Here is a 22687-nt window from a genome sequence, read left to right as displayed (position 1 = left end):
TACCAAGTACTGTTAAACTGAAATTGTGTTTCATCAGCTAAATTCTTAGCCCTTTTCAAATACCAGCATGCATTAATATTGAGAGGAAATCAATGCCAATGCAAGGTAAAGTTATTGCATTATTAATAAAGCTAAAGAAGCAACATAATCACCGTTAGTTATATTGTGCTTTGCTTATTGAGTTTTATTGAATTTTTAGAAGAAACCATCCATGTTCACGATAAAGGGGACAGTGTAAGGTGAATGATGAATTCCAAAGGTTACGCTGGGAGCTTTTGGTCTTATAAAGTTTGTCTGTAAGGAAGAAAGAAAATGTCTTAGGAAGCTTAGGATTTCAGCTTTGTTTCTTGTACAAGAAATGTTGCTTACCTTCTCTGGATAATATGTTCCTGGACCCGGTGTTTGTGCATTTCTGTCAGGAAGGAAATTGCGACCTTTCATTGTACACTGTGAAGGTTTTGACCTAGAGTAATACAGGTCCGCAGGATTGTAGGCAGCAGGGCCTGGAGTCTGAAAAGGGAAGCCACAATTCAAGAACACAACAGTAAATCTGGCATTTTGATCAGTTTCAGGGACTGTTCTTTTTTACCTTAGTAAGATCCTCAAAAAAGGATCCTTTTTGAGTGCGGCCCATGAGTGTGAAGGAGGGAGATGATGGGCTTGTTATTTCTTTTGTCCCAATTATACTTGGGAGTTTGTAGGAAGCTGGACCTAAAAGGGGAAGAGATAATTATCTGACTTTAAAATCTGAAAGATTATCTGAAACATTTAAGAGTAACAAACTCCTCTACCCCCAAAAAACCCAGGAAATCTGTAAGAGGCAAATACTATTTTACAACACTGCTTAAAATGTAGTTACTTTTTTCTGTACAGATACAGTGACGATGCAGATAGCAAATTCCATTCTCACCTGGAGTTTGGCTTTTAGCAATATCTGTGTGTCTCCCAGAGAGAGTAAATGAAGGCGGGGATTTGAACAAACTCTTTTTTGCATTCTCTGGGTAGTACTGTGCTAAAATACCAAAGAAAATTAGAGAAAGAGAGTTAAAAAAAAACTCTGTTAACGTGAACAAAAATATGTTTCGCATGTACTTTTCAACAAGCGTTTGTTGTGTTTTGCGACAGCCCTAACTGACCAGGTCCAGGAGTACGGAACATTGCAAAGGGCTTAGGACGACCATGAAGTGAAAATGCCGGTGTCCCATCTTTGCCAAATCTGGTCAAATTGGGGGGGATCATGTACTTGGGTCCAGGGGAACAGTCAACATTTGTCACTTTGGGACGAGCACTAATGGAGTACGCTGGTGCTTTAGGTTTTGTTACGTCATGGTTAGTTGTACCTTGAATTGGGACAAAAGAAAAGAAAATGTAAAAAAAGTTTAACTCCTAAACTATGAAATTCATAACTGCAAGCTATGTTAAATGTACATTGGACTCTCACCTGTTAGACCAGGTAATACATATTTAGGACCAGGATTCCCAAACTGTGCAGCTATCTGTCCTCTCGGCCTGTGGGGCCTCCAGGTTCCAACCCAAGGGTCATCTTTCACCATTGCTTTGAGTTACAGGAAAAAAAAATACTTTACTTGAATAAATGAAACAAATAAATATGTCTTAAAATATATATATTTTTGATCTAATATGTGGAAATTAGTAAAAAAAAATCTTTTGAAAATTAATGTTGAATAACAATTCATTCTGTCAGCACTATCTTTGTCATCACCAGCTTTAATGCACAATTCCAATGACTGTAGTTCAATTTTTTTCCCCCTCACAATTAAAACAATAAAATGTTGCAGTGATTGAACATGATATTTAATCTGAAGATAATATTTAAAAAAATGAAAGCTTGTCCAAATTAAATAGATATTAACAACCAACCGCAACAGTAGATTTTGAATGATAACAGTTCTGTTTAACATGATCAGTAACCACTTGACTTGGTGGAAAGATCTGAATTATACAGACACACCCACCCACACACAAATAATCTAACAAAAACGCTAAACACTTTCTATTTGGGAAAGAATAACTTTACTGAAACGATAATAAGAAATGGAAGTATTTTTTTTTGTGAGAAAAGAAAACATATTTTCTCTCAAATAAAAACAGTGACTTGCTCTGTAAACATCTGAGGTATGGTTAGATTCTGTGAATCTAATGTATTTTTTCTTATTATTTCTTTTTTTTTTGCAATTAAAACCAGTGCTTCTGAAAGACATTTTAGACGTCTCATTCATTCACCCAAATTGTTCTGTTACTCTACCAAGTGTATGGATTTTTAACTAACTGCTGTTAATGTTTACTTTGGTAGTAAAATGAAACAGATCTCTTTTCAAAATTGGACATTTCCTTGTTCATAAAGTAAAATAAAAAAAAATGGACAGACAAATAATTTACCTTATACAGTTCCTGGTCCAGCTCCTTTTGTCCCCCTGCAGCTTACTGGAATTTTACTTAAAATCAGAATTTTGAAATTGTTGATGCTGTCCCCTTGACATTACCATGGTGATATTTTTAATCACAATAACTCAGTCAATAACAAGCAATAGAAATCAAGCGAGCGAGGATTAACTAACATAGTTTTTCAATTGAATCAATGCCTTATTTGTTTTCAGCCACCCTCCATGGGATGTAATACTGACCTTATCCTTGGCAGGACACTATTCTTCAAATCCCACATCATTAATGTCAACAGGTCTGCCAACTTCTACCTACATATTATCAGCTGCCTTCACTTCTCCACCACCCCCACACTGCTGGCATCCTTGTCCAGAGTCTTGTCACTTCCTGTCTGGACTACTGCAACTCTCTCCTCTACAGTCATCCTCAGAAATCCCTTCATAAGCTCCAAATGGTTCAGAACTCAACTACCCATATCATAACCTGAATCCCCTCGTTTCACCACATCAGTAATGTCCGGTTAAGCTCAATGACATGGCTTCCAGTACAGGTTCATATTCAATTCAATATCCTTTTTTTAACATTTATGGCCATTCACAACCTCACCCCTCCATATCTATCTGACCTTCTTCGTGTTCACATTCCTTACCCTTCGCTTCGATCCTCTTCCTCAATCCACCTGTCCATCCTTTCTGCCTGTCTCACTTTTATGGGTTATAAAGCATTCAGCTGCACTTCTCCTCATCTCTGGAACTCATTATCATCCCAACACAGAAATATTGATTCACTCTCCTGCTTCAAATCACAACTCAAAACACATTTGTTTAAAATTGCTTTTTATATCTAATGCCCTTTGCTCTTTGTAAGTGAGTTTATTATTTTATTGTATTTTTAAATTGATTTAGTCTATTTTACAGTGCCCTTGAGTGTCTAGAAAGGCACTTATAAATATAATTTATTATTATTATTATTATTATTATTATTATTATTATTATTATTATTATTATTATTATTATTATTATTATTATTATTTTACAGAGCAATTACATGAGTTGTAGGTACTGTAAATACTTATTTTGTAAGTGTCCAACTCAAGTGAAGTATGTGGTGCTCCCTTAGTCATTTGGCCCTGAATGATGAGCCATCCTGCCCAGATCAAAAATCTAAATTGACTGAGCTGATTGTTTTTTTTTTTTTCAGTTCATTGGTTTGAATCATAATTTTTTTTCTGTGTGTTGTTCTTTTTTCTTTCTGTCTACAGAGGTTTAAGTTGTTGTTCACTGAACCCTTGCCATGTCCTCGTTGCAAGCCAAGTCCAATGACCAACAAGGTTCTTTTAAATGAGCTTATATTAAGGTGCCATTCATTTTGTTCTCCACTTACACGATGTCTTTTGACATTTCAACAAGTTTACTTATATTAATCATTTACATAATTAACTCTACATAAATAGGATTCTTCATAAAGTGAAACGAATCTTTAAAGGTTTTGCGTCTCTTTATCAAGCTATTTTATCAAACAGTAAGTGTTTTACTATCTAAGTTATTGCTTAAGATAAAATGAAGGTTAAAAATTTTTTTTTTTAGAAAATCGTCCTTACTGATAATTCAAAATAACTTTAGTCCATAAACTTTCAACTATGAGGTCATAGTTTTTCCTTGAGTAAACTCTTCGATTTCATAACCAGTTCAGCGTCCTCGTTGCAGTGATAACATCAAACAAATGTTTCCAGTAACTTGTCAGGTAATTTTTGAGCGTTCTTCCTTGTACTACTTCGGCAGAGTGAAGTGGAAGCTATTTCCTTACAGGAAGGCTGACTGTTGCAGATAAATAAAGAAAATAATTAGAAAGTTGTGCCATTGAGACATATATCTTCTGAATAGACAGTCATATTAAAAATATTTTGCAACAGGTTGTTCAAATACGGTAATCTTGTAAATGATTTTCTCCTTTGTGATAAAGTAGGTATAGAGGGAGCAAAACTTTGACAGCCATTTCTTTCTCTGCCACTAATGTTTTGGGTTTTGGGGCAAATTTTAGAGCAAATTACTATAAGAAAAAGTTACAACACCAGACTTTTGAAATCTCCCCACTTTTGCTTGATATAGCCTCAGGGAGATGACTCTTTTAGCCTACCTACTACACTGACATCAGTCTGAAGAATGCTTGCCCTATTCCTTATTTTCAGCTGTAAAATGTTTAAGATGTTTCTTGCATGTACAGCACATTTCAAAGCCAACTTATCCTAATCTCAATGAGAGATGCATAAGAGTTTTGACTCAGCCTTTGACTCACCATTTCTTATTCCCCAGCCAGTGTCTGGTGGATTCACTATAGGTTTTGGGACATTTTCATGTTGCAGAACAACCTGGTTTTGATACGCAGCAGATTTTATGATGGATTCCATTCTGGTGAGCCGAGCAGCTCCTGCTTTTGCAAAGCACCCAAACCACAACATTGCCAGTTGTGTGCTTCACAGTGTATTAGGTTATTTTCCTGGAATGCTGGATGTATTTTGTTTATGCCAATGTAAGTTTTATTTATGTAGCAAATTTACAGACAATAAAATTGAGTATAGTGTTTCATATGATTGAAAAAACTTAAATAAAAATGTAAAATAAAATGAAATATTACTAGTGAAATAGAGAAAATGAAATGGAACAAACAGCTTAATAAGCAGAAAATACAGAATAAAAGATCAGATCTAAATTAACTTGAAATAAAAATGTACATTTTCCAAGAGGGGCTTTGCAGCACAAACAACAAATGTCAGACTCTTCCTGAGTCCAGGGGCTGCTACAGCAGCCTGATCCCCTCTATTCTTCAATGTGACACAAATGTACAAAAGCATCTGGCCGGATGAGCTTAGTGCTCTTTTCTGGATATGACTTGAGCAGTTTCACTAAATAAAGGGATGGTAGATCATCTAAATCTCTGATTTGTGTCAGTCAACTGAGTCCTTTTCTCATTGTACAAGCAATCACTTTCCTATCAATAGTAGCAAGAGCCTGCTGTAGATCATAGATCTTGGGATGTCACTTTAGATGCTTTTGAATATTTATTTTAGCATGTTGGTCTTCTTTCACGGTGAACTTGCATGGACAGCCATATCTGGGAATGTTGGCATGTATTTTGAATATTCTACACTTGTAGACTAATTTCCTTATGGAGAAATGACCGATTTTAAATCTTTTTGAGACATAATCCCTAATAAATTGATAAAGTCTTTTTCTAAAAGAATGCAGGTAGCGCTTTCAATCTTTACGTGGTGTCTACTCTCACTTATCTGTTAGGAGCATGCATAAATAATTTTCAAATGTATAAAAGGCAAAAGGAAAGATGTTCTCTACATGCTCACCTGACATGAAATAGCTGTGTGACCTACGCCATTTCAAGTGGAAATAAGCATTAAGGTTTCATTCATCCATTAACAAAATGCCTTGGCTTCACCTACTGCTTCCTGTTTCTATTCATTAACATTTTCAAATGAACACAAGCTACTCTTATGTCCAAATATGTTTGAAAACATATACAGGATTTCAGAGTGGGTGATATTTTCTTTTACATGTTAATATATTTATTTTAAGCAAAAGGTTTGATACTAGTGAATTCAATTTCATTTCATTCAAAGTACACCTATATAATATAATATATGTGAAAAAAAAACACAGCTGCCAAAGGGTGCATAAGTGGTGTTTTTATTGTTTTGTTGTTGTTTTTAAGAAAAGATAAAAGGTGAATATGTGTTTTCAATAGATCATAGAAAAATTGGCATGAACTGCACTATTACACGGCTGATTTTTTATTAAAAGACAATGCCTAATTCAAACGATCATACTCTTCATATCTGGGTGATCTACTGCCACCTGGTGGGAAGAATGCGGGATCTCATTTACATGCAAATTTCCAAACAAGGCTATCAAACAATGTTGAAACGTAACAGTAATGTAATAATGAATACATTTTGCTTATTTTAGGTGGTATTACATTATACAATGTTATACAAACTCCCAAAGAAATCCTAATTTTACACAGAAAATAAGTAAGATGCTCCAATATTTTCACAGGAAGATTGTGGTCGATCTGTCTTTTTATCTTAACAAGCAAATGTAACATAGTTTATCTCATTCTAAAAAAGAGTTTTTAAAATATTTAGAGTATATTTCATCTGAGATTGGGTATCTTACTGTGCATGGTGGTGAAGGCTTTTATATTTCCACCTGGTCCCCTTTGATAGACTATTAGCTATCCATGTATTAATAATACAGTATTTATAGTTCAGGCTCACCTGACATAAAATAGCTTTGTGATCTAAGCCATTTCATGTGGAAATAAACACTTGAAATATGTTTATTTCATTTTACAGTCCTTTGTGAAATACAATTTACACTGAACAGACATTAAACAAACATTAACAAAAATGTTTATTTTCATCAGAAAGAATAAAAGCAAGACAGTATTAAGTATTTTTGTACTACTTTAAAATATTAAGCAACGTTACAAATATTAGATCATTAACATAGAAAAGAAAATATCTCACTTATAAAAACAGATTAATCAAATTTATTAAATATGTGCGGGGTTGTCTCCATGTTCAACAAGGAAGCTATGAAGGGATTTTTATGGGGAAATTAACAATAGTTAATTTCGCCATAAAACAATAATTACTTCCTGCAGAGCAGGAAGTAATTATTGTTACAATTTTAAGGGAACAAAACAAAAACGTCTTTGACTTGTCAAAAAGAAAACAAACCAAACACAAAACAAAAAAACTTCCTCATACTTTAAGACTGCCAGGAAACACAGAGAAGAATGTACATGAAAAATCACAGCAAAATCTCTACGTATATGTTTTTTGGCACATTATGATTTATCATGTCTTAGAACAACTCATCCGATTTAACTGATTCTCAACACATTAGTTAGTCGTGCTGGAGCAATTTTATTAAAGATCATTAGAGTAATGATTAGCTTGACTGTGGCTAGCATTCTGTGACACGTTCCTATCCTTCAAAAGGCACGCCTTCAGTGACACAGCTCTAGTCTGTCCAAGTCACAGTTTGAGCTCAGGGCCATACAGGTTCATTTGAGTGTGAACGGGGGAAGGAAGAGGTCGCTGATAAAACCGGACAGTGGTTCTCCTGAGACAATACAATAGCTCCACTGAGCAGGATCCCTAATACAAAATCCCATCAGTCCCGGTAGTCTACATGCCTGTGCTCAGGTTATCTTTTATCACTTCCTTGTTCTTCCTCCAGCATGTATCTGATTGAATTAATGTGCTCCCTTTTAAATGTTATAATAGCTTTTGTGCAGCTCATTCAAATCCGAACATAATTTTCTGACAAGGAGAGATAAACTATTGGGGGAAGATAATACATAATGTTTTCAATTCTACAAACGGAGTCACTGTTTTAGGTTTAGCGAAATAAGTGCAGAAGGTAAATAGATTATATACAATGACACTAAATTATAATTTTTGTAACAAGTGTACAAAGTGCACACAATTAAAATGAAACATGCAGATTTTCCATTTCAAATTCATGTGATGTTATTTTTCCCCTCAGATCCAGTACAACTGGTTGGAGTGGATGTTTCCATTCATGCCCCCAGTGCCTTCTACAGCTGCGATGAAGCCAAGTCTTGTAATCTATATACATGTTCTGCTGGTTTAACGGTGCCTTGCAAATTTATTTCTGACACAGTTCCCTCTCTTACTCCTAGTTAGTTCCTGAGATTCCTTTAAATCTTAGGCTCTTGGATGAGATTCATACACATGAGCTGCATTGACATTATGCAAGATAAAGCTCGATTCAAATCAGTTGCCATCAGCCATTAAGCATACTCACACAATGAGGACATGTAAAGCAAGGGTTTGTGTTCAGCAGGCAGTGGTCTGTTAGGAAAATGAAGCTCTTGTCTGCAGAGGTTAGCTCAGTCTACTTTATTTGCCTATAACTGCCCATTTATCTTCAGTTAGTCACATAAAACACATCCTGCATAACAGCTCCCAACATCAGCCAGGTTGCTCCAAAGTGAAACTAAGACCAGATTTGTGATCTCCAGGTCTTTAAACAGCCTTACTGATTGTTAATTACCATTTTCATCTCTTTGTCCTTGAGTATGCTCATATTCATGTGCAACACACACTGCTTGGATACATTATCTATGATAGTCAAATATCATAAAGATTTCAGATAAACTCAGTGTGCAATGTGTCCTGGTGGTTTCCAGACATCAGCTGAGACTTTGATACACACTTTAAAAGGTTTTTATTTAACAGCTTCCACCTTCTTTTGCCCCCTCCAGAATCCTTGGAACACGTTTAAATGTTAAAATTTTATCATGTTAGAGTTTAAATATATTCATTCTTCACTGCAGTAGTATGATCTATTTAACTTATAAATAGTGCATTACACAGAGGCACATTCAGCCACTCTTAAAAACAGGACAAATGAAACAACATGCCATTCAAGTGAGAGAGTTGTGAACTGATCTTCATGAATCACTATTCTGAGCTTGCAGATCGCAAGCTCCAAAATAAGTGAGTTTTTGGGATGAAGTCTCAATTATGAGCATAAAACATAAAACCCACAAGTCAAATAGTTGCTCTGGATTCATACCAGGAAAAATACTTTTCAGTCCCACCATTACAAGACTTAAAGTATATTGGGACTTTAATTGGGACTATTGTGACTTTAATTAGAAGCATATGCTTTGGTCCAATGAATTCTTTTGAACAGCAAACACTCTAGATGAAGCTGGTGCAAAACAAAGGATTGAAATGTGTGTGTATGGTGTGTGAGAACCTGTCATGCTGCTGGCGTGGAGGTTATTGGAGTCTGACAGCATGGATCAAGAATATTTTGAAATCCTAGAATATTTTGGCAAATATCTGGTGGACTCTGGCAGAGATCTGAAGGTGGGTGATAACTGAGTCTTTCTGAAGTGCATGTAACCAAATCACCAGAGAGATGATTTGCCAAACAGAAATTCTGTATTTTATGACCACTTCTTTAATGGATAGGAAAGGACACAGGACTCTGGTGGGTCCAATGAAGATTGAGGTCTAAGACTCCCCCCTCTGTATGTTTAACCTCGTTGAAATTCTGCACTATTGGCAAAAGGAGTGTACAGATCTGTATTTTCTGAATGTGTGGTTGAATGCACTAAAGTGTGGTGTCGGAATGCTCAACTGTAAGGAAAGATGAAATCATTGTAACACTTTTGTTTCCATCCGAACCGATTTCAGATCATTTTGTACAAACAATGCTGCAAATGTAGACTCCACCAAATGCATAAGAAATTGAAACATGCCGTATTTTTATATGACAATGTGGAATCTGAACAATAGAGATATGATGCATGAGGATTTTAATTTTAACAGTTGATTTTTTTATGTATATTAGCAATGTAGCAATCAGCAGCATCTGATTTCAATTCAATCATGAGTATGCACAGGCTCCATCTGACATTTAGGATACAAGTGATTTTAATTTACAGAGTAGTAAAAAAATAGAAAATCACAGCTATTTTCTTAAATCACAAGTACTTTCCCTGGGAGGATGAACTATGTTCTGGTTGCATCCGGTTTTGTCAGACAAAAACTGTGTTTTATTCTGAATAATGACATCACATGTTCCTTCCACTGGCAATATTGCAATATGTGTGCATGGAATAGAGGACAAAAGAGTGAAAATTAAAGAGATAGATGCAGCAGTGTGCATGAATAACTTTGATGCCATCAGTTAAGATAATGACACAATGAAGTGTCAATGAATGCCACACTATGTAAAGAGGGGTCACCAAATGCCAGATAAGTCAGGGAGAAGATTAGACATGAATTTGCTTGTGAACACAGGCCAAAGAAAGAAGCCTTTTATTGACGTTGCTTTTATCTGGAAGCCAATCATGGACCAGTCATTTGTCAGCTGCCTACTGGAACCAGCTTGTTCACAGACTGGCAAACAGTTAGCTGTGTGGCATTTCATAGTGTCACGATTAAACAAAAGCAACCTGCACTATCTATGTGTGCAGGTCTTTTCACAGATTAGCTTGTGACAAGTTCAACAGTAAAAAGATGTTTGAACTGTTGCTGTTAACTACATCCAGCTGACAATATTAAGTTTTCTCAAATATTGCTACAATTAGCATGATGCCTTGGAAACAACATAATTTCTTTGACTGATTCACTCTATTTTATGTTTGACAGTATACAAAACTCCTAAAAATGACTTAGATGAAATAAAACAATTACAAACTTTATTTGTATCAAAGATCTAAAAACACATACACTTCCTTTACAATTTAAAATAAAGCAAAGCATGTAATAAGACAAAGTAAGCTTAAAAATTCCAGTGAATATTAATATTTTACCTTGTATGCATTTCTTGCACTGTGCCAATGGGATCTTTTTAAATTTAATTTAATTTAATTTTAACTTAAGTGAATGAGCATGTGTGCTTCCCAAAGGACATTTCACAGTATCAGTGTCAAAATACGCAACACAAATTTGTCACACATGCTTAAACTGCTACATTATACATGTGTTCCCTTGGAACTTATATTTTCAAGCTTCATTATGTTTAGTATTCATTTTTTTGTGCTTTTGCTTAGCTTTTCATCTGCAAAATATTATGTAAACACAACTTTTGAGGTCTCACTGGCGCAGCTCAAAAAGGATCTCAGTGCAGTGCCAATACAAAGGGAAACATAAAAAGAAATAGAAAATAAAAATAGAAAACACTTATAGACAACTTAAACACACCTATATTTTAAAAAATTCAACTGGAAACCACGTTCAAATGTTACAATTATGCACACAAGGCATGAAAAAAATAAATTAATGAAATTATCACTTCTCTGTCTCCCTCCATCCTCTTGCATTCCTTCCAAACTTGTAAACCAGTCTGCGCCCATCCACTCGGTCTAAAATTTCTCTCTTGTAATAATATCTGTAATGGAGACAGAAACAAAATTCATTTTAGAAGAGTCACTCTATCTATCTATCTATCTATCTATCTATCTATCTATCTATCTATCTATCTATCTATCTATCTATCTATCTATCTATCTATCTATCTATCTATCTATCTATCTATCTATCTATCTATCTATCTATCTATCTATCTATCATCTATCTATCATCTATCTATCATCTATCTATCATCTATCTATCTATCTATCTATCTATCTATCTATCTATCTATCTATCTATCTATCTATCTATCTATCTATCTATCTATCTATCTATCTATCTATCTATCTATCTATCTATCTATCTATCTATCTATCTATCTATCTATCTATCTATCTATCTATCTATTTCAGAAGTTTTGCTTTTTCCAATGAACAAGAAATATTTTTCCATATTTTTTAATAGATTTGTTCTTTATTTTTGATATTTCACTTCCTCGTACCTCATTAGCATATTTTTTTTCTTTTAAGAACAGCATTTTCTATTGCTGAAAATTAAGACTTTAATACTAGTTTCTAAATATTTAATACAGTTCAAAGTGTAAAACTTTAATGTTAAGCTATTCATATTTAATCTCAATGTGCTTGCTTATAACTCCATAAAGTTTAACACAGTGACTCCCATTTTGTAAGTACTTTACAAAATAGGAGTATGAAAAAGCAACTTTCCATAAAGGTTACACAGACTTTAAATTTTATGTAATGAATTTGGACAAAATATTTTGACTACTTTTCTTTTGTCATTGTTCTTTATGTTAGAGTGATAGCACCAGATTTGAAAGTTGCAACCTGCAAATCACTGAACAGCAACAGAATGCATAAAAAAAACAGCTTTGTCCTCACAGTGACACTAACCTCCTGATGTCCTGTAGATACATCTGTTTTCTACTATAGTGAAGTTAATGCTGCTATGACTCAACCAGTCAGTATTTCCTTGGTGAAATTCTCTTTTTTCCGTCTGTTTGTTAATAACATATAGTAGGAATAAATTTGAGTTAATCTGACAATGAGCAATAAAAACTCATTAAAACCATTTTTCAAGTTTTATGGTTTTGGTTGGAACCCCTGAGAATGCAGTGATAAAAATTTGAACAGATTTACTTTCCTTTAGAATTGGAAAAGGAACAACAAAATGTCAAATTTCTTGCGTATGACAAATTAAGCAAGTTGAGACAAAACTAATACTGAATAGTAATAAAACTGGTGGAGAAACCGAAACAAAAATTGTAATTTATTGATTGCTAAAAAAATCAATACATTTTTTATTGATTCACACACTGTGGGAATGGAGTCATTCCCACAGTGTGTGGGAATGGAGTCACGGTGTGTTTATGGCATGCAAACATGAGGCATTGTATTTGTGTAGCTACATTTGTAAAACTTGTGTGGCTGTACCTCATTGCACGACTTAGTTTCTCATAGGTCATGCTACTGTTATTCTTCTTCTTCCCCCATAGCTGAGCCACAGCCTCAGACTTCAGGAAACGGAATACACCCTCTGTTCGATCTTCCCACTTGATCAGCCCAGGGTTTCTCTCTGGGTTCAGAAGAATGTCTCTGATGAACTCCCACAAGTGGGTTCCTCTCGGGTCTTTAGGAACAAAAACAAGAGGCAGTAAAACAACTGACATGTTGTGGAACTAAGACGACTTCTTGTAAGCTGTGTTTCTATTACTTACTGTGTTTTTTGACCTGATGACTTCGACTAAAAGACCGTTTAATATCTGAAAGAATAAATTTAAACTTGCTGAGCAGGCATTATTCATCAGTCAATCAGCTCCAGCCACTGTGTTGCATAAATGTTTTTTTTTTTTTTCTTTCTTACCAGGACTTGAAGGGGTGGGAGAGACATTGGGAGCATGTGTGTGAACCAAAGGGTCATAGACTTCTGATTAAAAAACAAAAACAAACCAAAAAAAAAATCATAGACTCATCAGTCAGGCAGCTGTTTGAATAAAATGTGTTTTTGGAAAGCAATCCAATTCCAGAAAGATATATTTGCTTTACCTCCGGGTGGATAGCTGACATCTGGAAATGGACATAAGTCAGCTGTAAAATGGGTAAATGTGAGTGGAAGGAACATTTATTGGGAATCAACTAAATAGCCTTGAGCAAATCTTCCCAAACATCATTGATGCTGTATTTCAACTTACTTTCATGTTTGATCTCCAACTGCCCGATATCAACATGGTACTGGCCTGTGCATCAATAAAGAAGGAACAAAAAATAAATTTTAGCACAAACATTTGCTATGCAATGTTTTGAAGGCTAATGGTTAGTCATTCAACAATATAGTTTAATTCCGTTTTTTTCTCCACTAAACAATGTAAATTGACTATAAGACACAGTTGGGTGGGATGAACTCCCAAGAGAGGGAGGGTATCATTAATTCAATTTAGTGTGTGTAAACTGAAGAATCAAGCTGATCAGCTGGCATGAGCACAATGAGCAACTTTTGACAGATTTTGACATAACTGTGAAGCATCAGGGTTGCAAGGTGTAAGCCGAAGCAAATTGTATCCATTATGGTTTTCAGAATTTTAGCCTGTGCAAAATCTTTCAATATTCCTGTTTGAATTTTTCTGTCTGATTTTCTGATTAGTTTGACAATTTTTTTGATAAAAAATGTCCGTTTGCAAGTCTCTGCTGAATGAATGAATTGAAACTACCAAAAAGTACCCAATGCAGTGTGCAAGATAGAGATTACATCAGGTACATCATAAAATCTGGTGCGTTGCTTTGAGGCACTATCAGACAATGCTTTACAAGGCAAAGTAGGTGAACTATGTATCTACATATTTTAATAACTTGGCATGAACATTTCTGCTCTGATTGGTGGTTTTCTGTCTGACAACAGTACTTTGGACACAGATGTAGTTTTTGTAGCAGCACTATGTTGGGGACTCTTTATTCCCATTTGTGCTTTGAACTTTAGACACCTATTCTGGGCTTCCATGTTCTTTATTTGCCGGTGTCCAAGAATGGTAACCACGTGGATGTTTATGTGTAAGGTAAATTAGCTGCGTGTTCCAGTCAGGAAGAACAATGAAAGCACTGAAGTTTTACTTTACCATGCCTTGCAGACAGGAGGTTAAACCTGTTATACCAGATTTTCTGGGACTGTTTTCGCTTGAAGGACTCTTAACTTCAGATGCTAGATAAAAGATTATGTGTTTTTTCTCATTCGTTAGACGTGAACATGAAATATCTCAGTTGTTTTGTAAGCTAAAACCTACACCCGAGAGATGTTAAAGGTTAGAAGGTGATTCCTTGAGGCCCCAAACATCATGTTTCTTCACAAACTCTAATTAAAATCAATAGATGAGTCATTTTCTGCTCCTGTTTACCTTCACGCCCCCTGTGATTTGTTAGACGAGCCACTCCAGAAAGAGAAAACAACGAATCTATCCTCTCCCCTCGCTTTAAGTACTCCAGCACCATGCAGTGCAACCCCTGACTGACTTTTTGATCCTTTCATTCTATCTAGACTTTGTCCCCCACATAACCCTGATTACACAGCCTTTCTTTTACTGGTAGTAATCGTCTTTTTTCTGGCCTCCTGAACCAGTCTCTCGCTCATACCTACCACCCGATTTTAGCTCTGTGATGCTGTTGTAAAGAATGTGTCCCACACTGCCAGCAGCACGGATGAAGTCATGGTAGTTCAGGCTGCAAAGCTGATGGCCGTCCATGTCAAAGTTTTGTAAGGGAATGCTGGAGGCATCAATCTGGTGGATATCCATGACCTGCTGCAGCCACTCCCACACCTGATACTTGCTCCAGAACTGAGGCTGGGAGTCTTGGGACCACAGGCGACTTGTGTAACTGGACATCACCAGTGGACCTGCAAACAGATGTCAATAGTTATAAAACAAATAATTGTGTTTGCTGTAATAGACAACCGTTAATTAGGAAAACATATTCAAATGTTTTGCCAATCATGAATCTGAAACATGATTCACTCAAATTTACTTGATTCATTTCTCAGGCAGGGATTCTGTATTCAGACCCCTTTTCTGTGAGCTTCAGGCCCACCAGGTGTGTAAGTCATCATTTCTGAATGAGTTTCCCTCCGTATTCAAGTGTCACAGAGATGAATTGCTCAATGTAAAGCAATTAAAACTTCAATGTTTTACCAGATTTTCTTCAGACATTTTAAGGTATTATCTGGACAATTTCATCACGTAATTGATGTCAGGCAAGACTGCCTACGTGATGCCTGGAAAGAATACTGTCAATTTTATTCTGACTCTGACAGTGCGGGTTACAGTCCTTACCGTCGTGAAAAGAGTTAGCAGGTCCCCAGGTGGCGGTCACAGGGCTTTCCAGAGAGACGAATGGAGTTATGCTCATATTGCAGATTTTAAACTCTGACCATGGCTCAGGAGCTAAAGTATGAGAGGAGATTTGTTACTCAATGATTCTTGAGAAGTGGGACAAAATAGGTCTAAATTTTCCCACAAAATGTATTTAATTATTCCTCAAGCCTATGTATTCAAATATGACAAATAATGTTTTGGAAATGTGAAGATGCTAAGGTGCAGGCTCCCTGTTGCATTTTTTTTTTTTTTTTGTTGAAAATTACATTTTTAATGGACTTGACCCAGAACTTTGTCATCACCATCTGACAAAAATATATGTAAAATCATTTTTAATGACCCAATTAGTGATAGTTTTACTGTTTTACAAACAAATCCTTCTCAAGAAACAAAAGAAATATTATTTAAAACAAAAAACAACATAAAGGTCACCTGACAGAGTTGACAGCACTTGACGGAGTTGACACAGAACTGAAGGTGGTGACAAACTAGTGAGTAAAAATAAATTCTTGATACATGTGAAGTAATGTCATTTATGTAAAATACATTAAAATGAATTAATTGCACAGATTTGTCAACATGATCATTGTAAGAGTCACACCGTCAGCTAAAAACTCTGATGGAGTAGACATTTGACAGAGTTGACAAAATGCCAAACTACCTCAATTTATATGATGTTAATCTGAAAGAGGCCATCTTGTAGCTCATCAGGTCCATGAAATATTTACAGTATACTAATATTAAGCAATTATTTCATCAAAATTTTGTAAATTGTCAGTTATGGTGTTGACACGTCATGGTTGTGACGAACAGCTTAGGAATAAAATGGAAGAAAAAAACTAAAGAATAACAATAGCTAACCAGAGCTGCTTAGCCCTCTTAGCAAAGGATGAGAAAGGAAGAGGTCATGGGGTCCTCAGAAGTTGTGATGCCCCCCAATAATGCCTGATTTTTTTATTTTTATTATTTTTTTTACATTGTTTTTATGTCTGACAGTGTTGACAAAACCCCTGGACAAATTTCAATTGAGTTGGAAAATATCTAAAAAATATTTTTAATTAAATTTCTTGATACTTTTAGAATTCTTTATTTGAATATTTATACTTAATTGTCATAATATATTATCTTAGTATTCCTTTAATTGTTTTAAACTATTATCATGTAATGAGTTCCAGGACAAAAGATTTTACAGACACCATCCACCTACTACAAAGTTTAAAATAAAAATATTCAGCAAACACCAGAAGAACATACATTGTTGTGCTCACATAGACCAGGTTAGTTTAGTCATATATTTAAAAAATATATATTTTGTGTACATTTTATTCAAATTTTGTGTTTTATTCATACGACCTGTTTTGTCCCTCTTCTCAAGAATCTCTGTACTCTATAAAAAGCAAAGAATCTTTGCTGGTACCCAGACAATTGTTATGTTTTTATGGGTTTTGCCAGGCAGCAAAGAAAAGCAGTATTATTGGGCTGGATGTGATACTGGTACATTTTCTCTAGCAAAGGAAGAAAACAGAATAAACCAGACTGAGCCCACAGCAAATCTAGCAGCAATTCTAATACCCAGTTTATCAGATGCTGCATGTTTATTTTGAGCTCATGGAATTGTGTGAATGCATTTGCTTTTATCCATCAATTTTGTGTGTGAATGTCTGTGTGGTATTGTATGCAAGTGTGGAGAGACTGAAAGACAGAGACTGTCTGTAGTCAAATTGGGGTACCACCAATCCTAACCACAGCCTCTTCCCACTCAATGTTGTAGACGTGGACAAAAACGGCATCAGACAAAATTTACTTTACAGTATATTTTAGAACTGCCTCATCATTCCATTTATGATAGCAATAACTGGGGCTACTTAGTCATCCTGCCATAAAACTTTAGGTGAAAAATGTATAATAAATTTGATACAGTACATATAAAAGAGAGGCACAAAGCTTTCTATGTCTGCACTTATGCACTGAATAAGCAAATTTGTCAGTTGGGTTTTACTTCTTGAAGGAAGTTCATTTGTTTATGTACAGTTCAAAAACTGTTTAATTTGCCTGTCTGTGTTTGAAGTGCATCAATTTTTGCTCTTCTCACTTTCAGTCAAAAAACTAGTTAACATTTCCATAATGAATAAATTTTTTCTATGTGAGTTGATTTTATTAACTGACTAAAAAAATAATTCCTAACAGTAACAAGTATTTTTCAAGATTTTTTTTTTTTTTTTTTTTTTTTTTTCTTTTAATTATTTTAACACTACATATTGCAAATATGAAATGGAAATAAAGGAATGTTTCAGACCTAACTCTGCGTGTATTTGCATGCGATGCAAATATACATGTATCAGAATTTCACCACCTCCACTGTTTTGGTGGCAGAAGTTCTTCATGAGCACAATAGCTGACTTGTAGCTTTCCTGGTTCACTGTTAATATTGGATTTTCACAGTGAGTTGCTGTTACAAGTCTAACAAGTGCTGCATTCTTGAGAAATGAGGCAGGCAGTTACTCATTACTCATTAATATTGGCACTGATAAAGTAAACTGGTGCTTCACAATCTGGTGTCTGTGGTTGTAGTTCTGTTTCCACAAGGTATTTTCCAGTACTTATAGACATGTAATTAACTAGATGTGTAAAGACTTTAAATGATCAAATGGTCACCTAATGTCTAATGTCACAGTAATTACTAACCTGTTTTAAGCGACTCCACCATAAATCTAAGTCTTTACCTTTTCCCTGAATAATTTGCGTTACTCTGTTTTTGTAGGCGTTAAATAAAATGACACCAAGTCACAATATACACCATAATCACAACAGTAGTGGATGAGCACGCAACCACCCTACTGACATATATAACTGAATAACCTTCCATCTAAAGAATCTGGTAAATCACTTGTATTAAAAAAGCTTACTGTGTCAATCTTTAAAACGTGTTTTTCCTTAAGACCGGTGCCGCATGCCATCAACCCAAGCAGGATCAACTCCACAGCTGTCAGTGTGGCAAGTCTTCAGACGTGTTAACCCTTAGTGTCAGTTACTGCCATGCACATATCTTATCAAGGCGGCAGAGTGGTCTGCGTCAATACGCCAATCAGAAAGCCACTTTTATTGTATACCATAAGCCGAGTCATAGCAGAAGATCACTCATTTTCCAGAATCATTAATGAGAAGCCATTTAGCTTCTGCAAAAGAAATGAAAGCAAAGATAGTTTGCTTTCATTTTCACAGTAATCTTACGGAGGCAGAGAAGCTTACAAAGTTTGCAGGTTTTCTGCTTTAATTGCCTTCATATAAGCAATTTCTACAGTCAATCATGTACTGAAGAATCTTTACTGTTTTCAGCCTGCATTTCTTGTAAGTATGGCAAAGTTACATATACCATCACCATGGGTTTTTACCGTAAACAAGAGTTTGCTGACAAGGAAATAGAAAGAACGTCCAGTTATTTTGATTAAAGCAAAATTTGCCACTTACCAGAACAGAACAATGGGACTCCACTGGATCAAACTGATAGAAGTCCGATGTAGATCCTCCGCTGATCCAGTCGGATAGATCAATCCAGCTTCAGATGATTCTGGTACTGTAGTTTGCTTACGCTCAGAGCCAGGTGAAGTTAGTCGTCCTGCTTTTCAAAGCTATGAATCAACAGATGTATACAGGCTCTACAGGTGCTACCCCACCACAATGGGATTTTTTATCCACTTAACTTCCTTATCCCACTCTATTGGCTCCCTACAGGTTTACACAAGGTAGGTATTTGCATAATACACACCCACACACACCCCTATACACGCACACACACCTAAGATGACTTTTGCATTCCTCATTGGCACGGTTCTTCTCACATTTAACACATGCTTACTCAAGCAAATAAATTCACACTTACAAAGAGACATGTAAACAACAAACACACACACACACACACATCCAGGGTCCAAATGCACGGCGATGCTCCAAAGAGAAAATATTAAGATGTTTAAGAAGAATGCTTACATGGTTGCTGAGTGGAGTTAAACATTACAGGAAAAAGAAATTCTCCCGTGTTAATATGTAGCACAATATTAGGTTTTCTTTCAGCATGATGAACGGTGAGCTGACAGGTTAAATAGGAGGACCTAAGAGACTTAGTTTTAAGCTAATTTAATTTCTTTTGAAACAGACCAGTACTGCACCACAGGAAAATATTAAAAGAAGATTCAGCAAAACATTAGCTTTATTGAATTTCCACATTTGCACAACTCAGAGTTTCCACTGGAATAGAGAAGTTGAAAATGAAATTCATGAGAAGGACAGGTGTGGGCTGTGATCATCACTTAAATAAGTTGTTTTAAACTTGAGAGATACAGATGGACCCAAACTAATAGCTTTGGCCCTAATGCAATAATTTACAGCTGATTGCATGAAGGTTAAAACGGCTTGCTGTAAAGTCGATGCAACACAAGTGATTCAACGTTTGTTGTGAATTTGCACTATACAAGTAAACTGAACTGTATTGGAACAAAACTGACCGACAGAAGACGATGTGCAACAAGGACCAGTTGGTATCACTTGTTAATGGTATTCCTGGGATTTTATTTCTTGGAAACAGTTGCTATACCCTGAACACATTTACACATCATACATTTCAATTTGTAATTTTTCCAGTATTTGACGTTTGTGAGCAGGAACATTTGGTCTTATGTCAGACATATGGTCAGATGTGGCAATGACTTCAGGCTTATAATGATTTATTTAGATCATTCTTTATCCATGGTGGGTAACTAAAAGTAAATTATACTAAGCTGCTTTGAAATTATTTTTTCTTTTCTCTCATCTGAAAGTGGTCATAATTGCACAAAGACCTTCCAAAACGGAATTTCATTTTGTTTGTTTGTTTTCTGCCGTGAATCAGACTTTTAAGGCAGTCCATCATTTATTTGCATGGTTAAGATCAGGCGATTGCACAAACTTAATGTTAGCTTGCTTTATGTGTGTAAAGACCAAGTTTGAGATGATAATCTTGGAAAACCCAACGGTCTCCAGTAATGAGGTAAATAGCTTTCTTTTAAACTAACTTTATGCTAACTTTATGCTGTACGTGTTTATTTCTTGGTAAACATATTAATGTCAAGCTCTTGGTCCAGAGCTTGTCAAAGAACTCCACAAAGAAAAAAAAAATACACAGATCAAATGATAACATATGCAAGTAAATGGAGCATTAAGGCTGCAGTGTTACTGTTTGATGAGAGGTCTCTTCACAAGTGTGAATGATGAATGTATGTAAATTTCAGACTGTTACTGTGCATGCACGTTGAATGATAAGACAGTATAAAATGCACAATGCATTGTTGACTGGCACTGTTCTCTCACAGCAAAAAAAAAGTTCAGGGCATAAATTAATCAAATAAAATTCCAATTGACTCTTTTTTGTGTATAGAGTTTGTTCTCAACCCTGCAATATGTGTTTGTACTCTGGTTTCCTCCCACACTCAAAAACTTGCACGCAAGGCTAACTGTTCACTCTAAATTTGAGTATATGAATAGATGCTTGTTCTCTGTGACTCCATCTTGAGTATACGAGGGCCTGAAGGCCTGTGAGTGATGTTTATAGACTGGGCTCCACCTTTTTCTACTTTTCTTGCACAAATATGAGTAAAGGATGTGTTGCATGATGCCAAGATACACTTGTGAATTTCTGTTTGTTTGGTTGTTTTCCCCATGTCAGTTCTGTCAGGTTTAAATCTAGTATTTCAAATAAACTTTTTTCATTAAACATTGTCTCTGCAGAAACAAGTTTGGAGAAAAAAATAACTTTACTGACGATTCCTTTTCTTCACATCTACTGTTACTACTGGCAATGATTAGATAGAGTTCAAGCCTGCTATTTTTGTTTGCCACCAATTAGGGTTGGTGGAAATTGTAACATCTCTCATCTGACACCTAAATGTAATCTGCCAGCGTGTAACATCACAGAGCCTGTTGGGACCAGAGACAGTGCTAGGATCGTGCTGATAATTGAAATAACTTTGAACAGGGTTGTACTAGAAAATAGTGAAAAGTCTGTGAAAAAAAAGAATAACAGGTTATTTGCACAGCTTTTTGTGCAAAGTCAAAGATAAAAATATATATATATTTGAAGCAGAACAAATAAATCATAGTTATTTATCATGCATTAATATTGATTTATCTAGTCAAGCATTAATATTTCACAATTCAATAAAATAGAATAAAACAAGCTCTGCACTATTAAACTGCATATTTCATCATCCCAACTGGTTTAGATCAATAGCTTTTTCTCATTCAATAGGCTCTATGATCCATGTTTGGGTGTCTGTGCTCTGCAAGTTCAAGCTGCACTTGCCTTGGAAGTTCTTCCTCTCCAGTGTGTGTACCAGAGACTCTTTCCCGCAGATCATCCTCTGAGGTAATGAGGGATACCACGATTATCTATAAAACTTTCACTCCTTTCCCCATGAGCACCAGATCACCGCAGTTTTAATTGTAATACTCGGAACTGCTGATCCCTTACAACTTAAAAGAAATTCCCCTCTATTTGGGTTTTAAGATAGGTGGCATCAGTCCTCTTGGCTGCTCCTTATTTGTGACACGTTATTTTTATTTTCCAGTAGCTGTGCATCCAGGGGTTTGCGAAGAATAAAACACCTACAAAGAGTAAAGGGGACCCAAGTGGTTTAGAGTGCAGTCTGGTTTAAGTGCATGAAGATTAATGTGGCAATAATCAACAAATGGAGGTCACCCACTTCTCATTGCATTCAGTAGCTAGTCTGTCTAATTTTTAAATCTTCTCTTGTCATCGGACTATTTCTTTTCTGCTTGACCAGGACAGCCTGCCACTGAGAGTTTCACTTTGGGGTTCATCTTTCTGCTTTTTTTTTTTGTTTCTTTCAGGGTGGTTGTGGGTCGACATATGTAAAAGTCCCCTTCAAGAACAGCAGCATAAGAAAAAAAAAGAGAGACAGAGTGGGAGAGATCAAAGTCTGTCATATAGGCTTCAC

At 35.6% G+C, this 22687-nt stretch overlaps 2 protein-coding genes across 8 annotated transcripts; both read right to left on the bottom strand.

Moving 5' to 3' along the window:
* Nucleotides 1-158: 158 nt before the first annotated feature.
* Nucleotides 159-2456, bottom strand: LOC122835436 (outer dense fiber protein 3-like). The gene is made up of 7 exons (XM_044124512.1): nt 2401-2456; nt 1442-1555; nt 1137-1340; nt 911-1012; nt 590-711; nt 370-510; nt 159-294 (listed from the first exon to the last, which is right to left on the bottom strand). Exons 2-7 carry the CDS (start codon nt 1551-1553, stop codon nt 196-198), a joined length of 780 nt encoding a protein of 259 aa, XP_043980447.1. The 5' UTR covers nt 1554-1555; nt 2401-2456; the 3' UTR covers nt 159-195.
* Nucleotides 2457-9761: 7305 nt separating this feature from the next.
* On the bottom strand, nt 9762-19357 carry ehf (ets homologous factor). Of its 7 annotated transcripts, XM_044125092.1 has the most exons (10): nt 19167-19357; nt 16131-16186; nt 15657-15767; nt 14966-15223; nt 13533-13577; nt 13387-13428; nt 13205-13267; nt 13059-13103; nt 12775-12970; nt 9762-11357 (listed from the first exon to the last, which is right to left on the bottom strand). In XM_044125092.1, the coding sequence occupies exons 3-10, from the start codon at nt 15730-15732 to the stop codon at nt 11258-11260; spliced, it is 825 nt and encodes a 274-aa protein (XP_043981027.1). In that variant the 5' UTR covers nt 15733-15767; nt 16131-16186; nt 19167-19357; the 3' UTR covers nt 9762-11257. The 7 variants fall into 7 exon arrangements, with proteins under 7 accessions (XP_043981027.1, XP_043981025.1, XP_043981029.1 ...); XM_044125090.1 differs by lacking the exon at nt 16131-16186; XM_044125094.1 differs by lacking the exon at nt 16131-16186 and having other exon boundaries at nt 13205-13264.
* Nucleotides 19358-22687: the final 3330 nt, after the last annotated feature.

The sequence above is a fragment of the Gambusia affinis genome, linkage group LG08 (assembly GCF_019740435.1).
Source record: "Gambusia affinis linkage group LG08, SWU_Gaff_1.0, whole genome shotgun sequence".
NCBI lineage: Eukaryota > Metazoa > Chordata > Actinopteri > Cyprinodontiformes > Poeciliidae > Gambusia > Gambusia affinis.
This window is presented reverse-complemented; position numbering and strand designations above follow the sequence as displayed.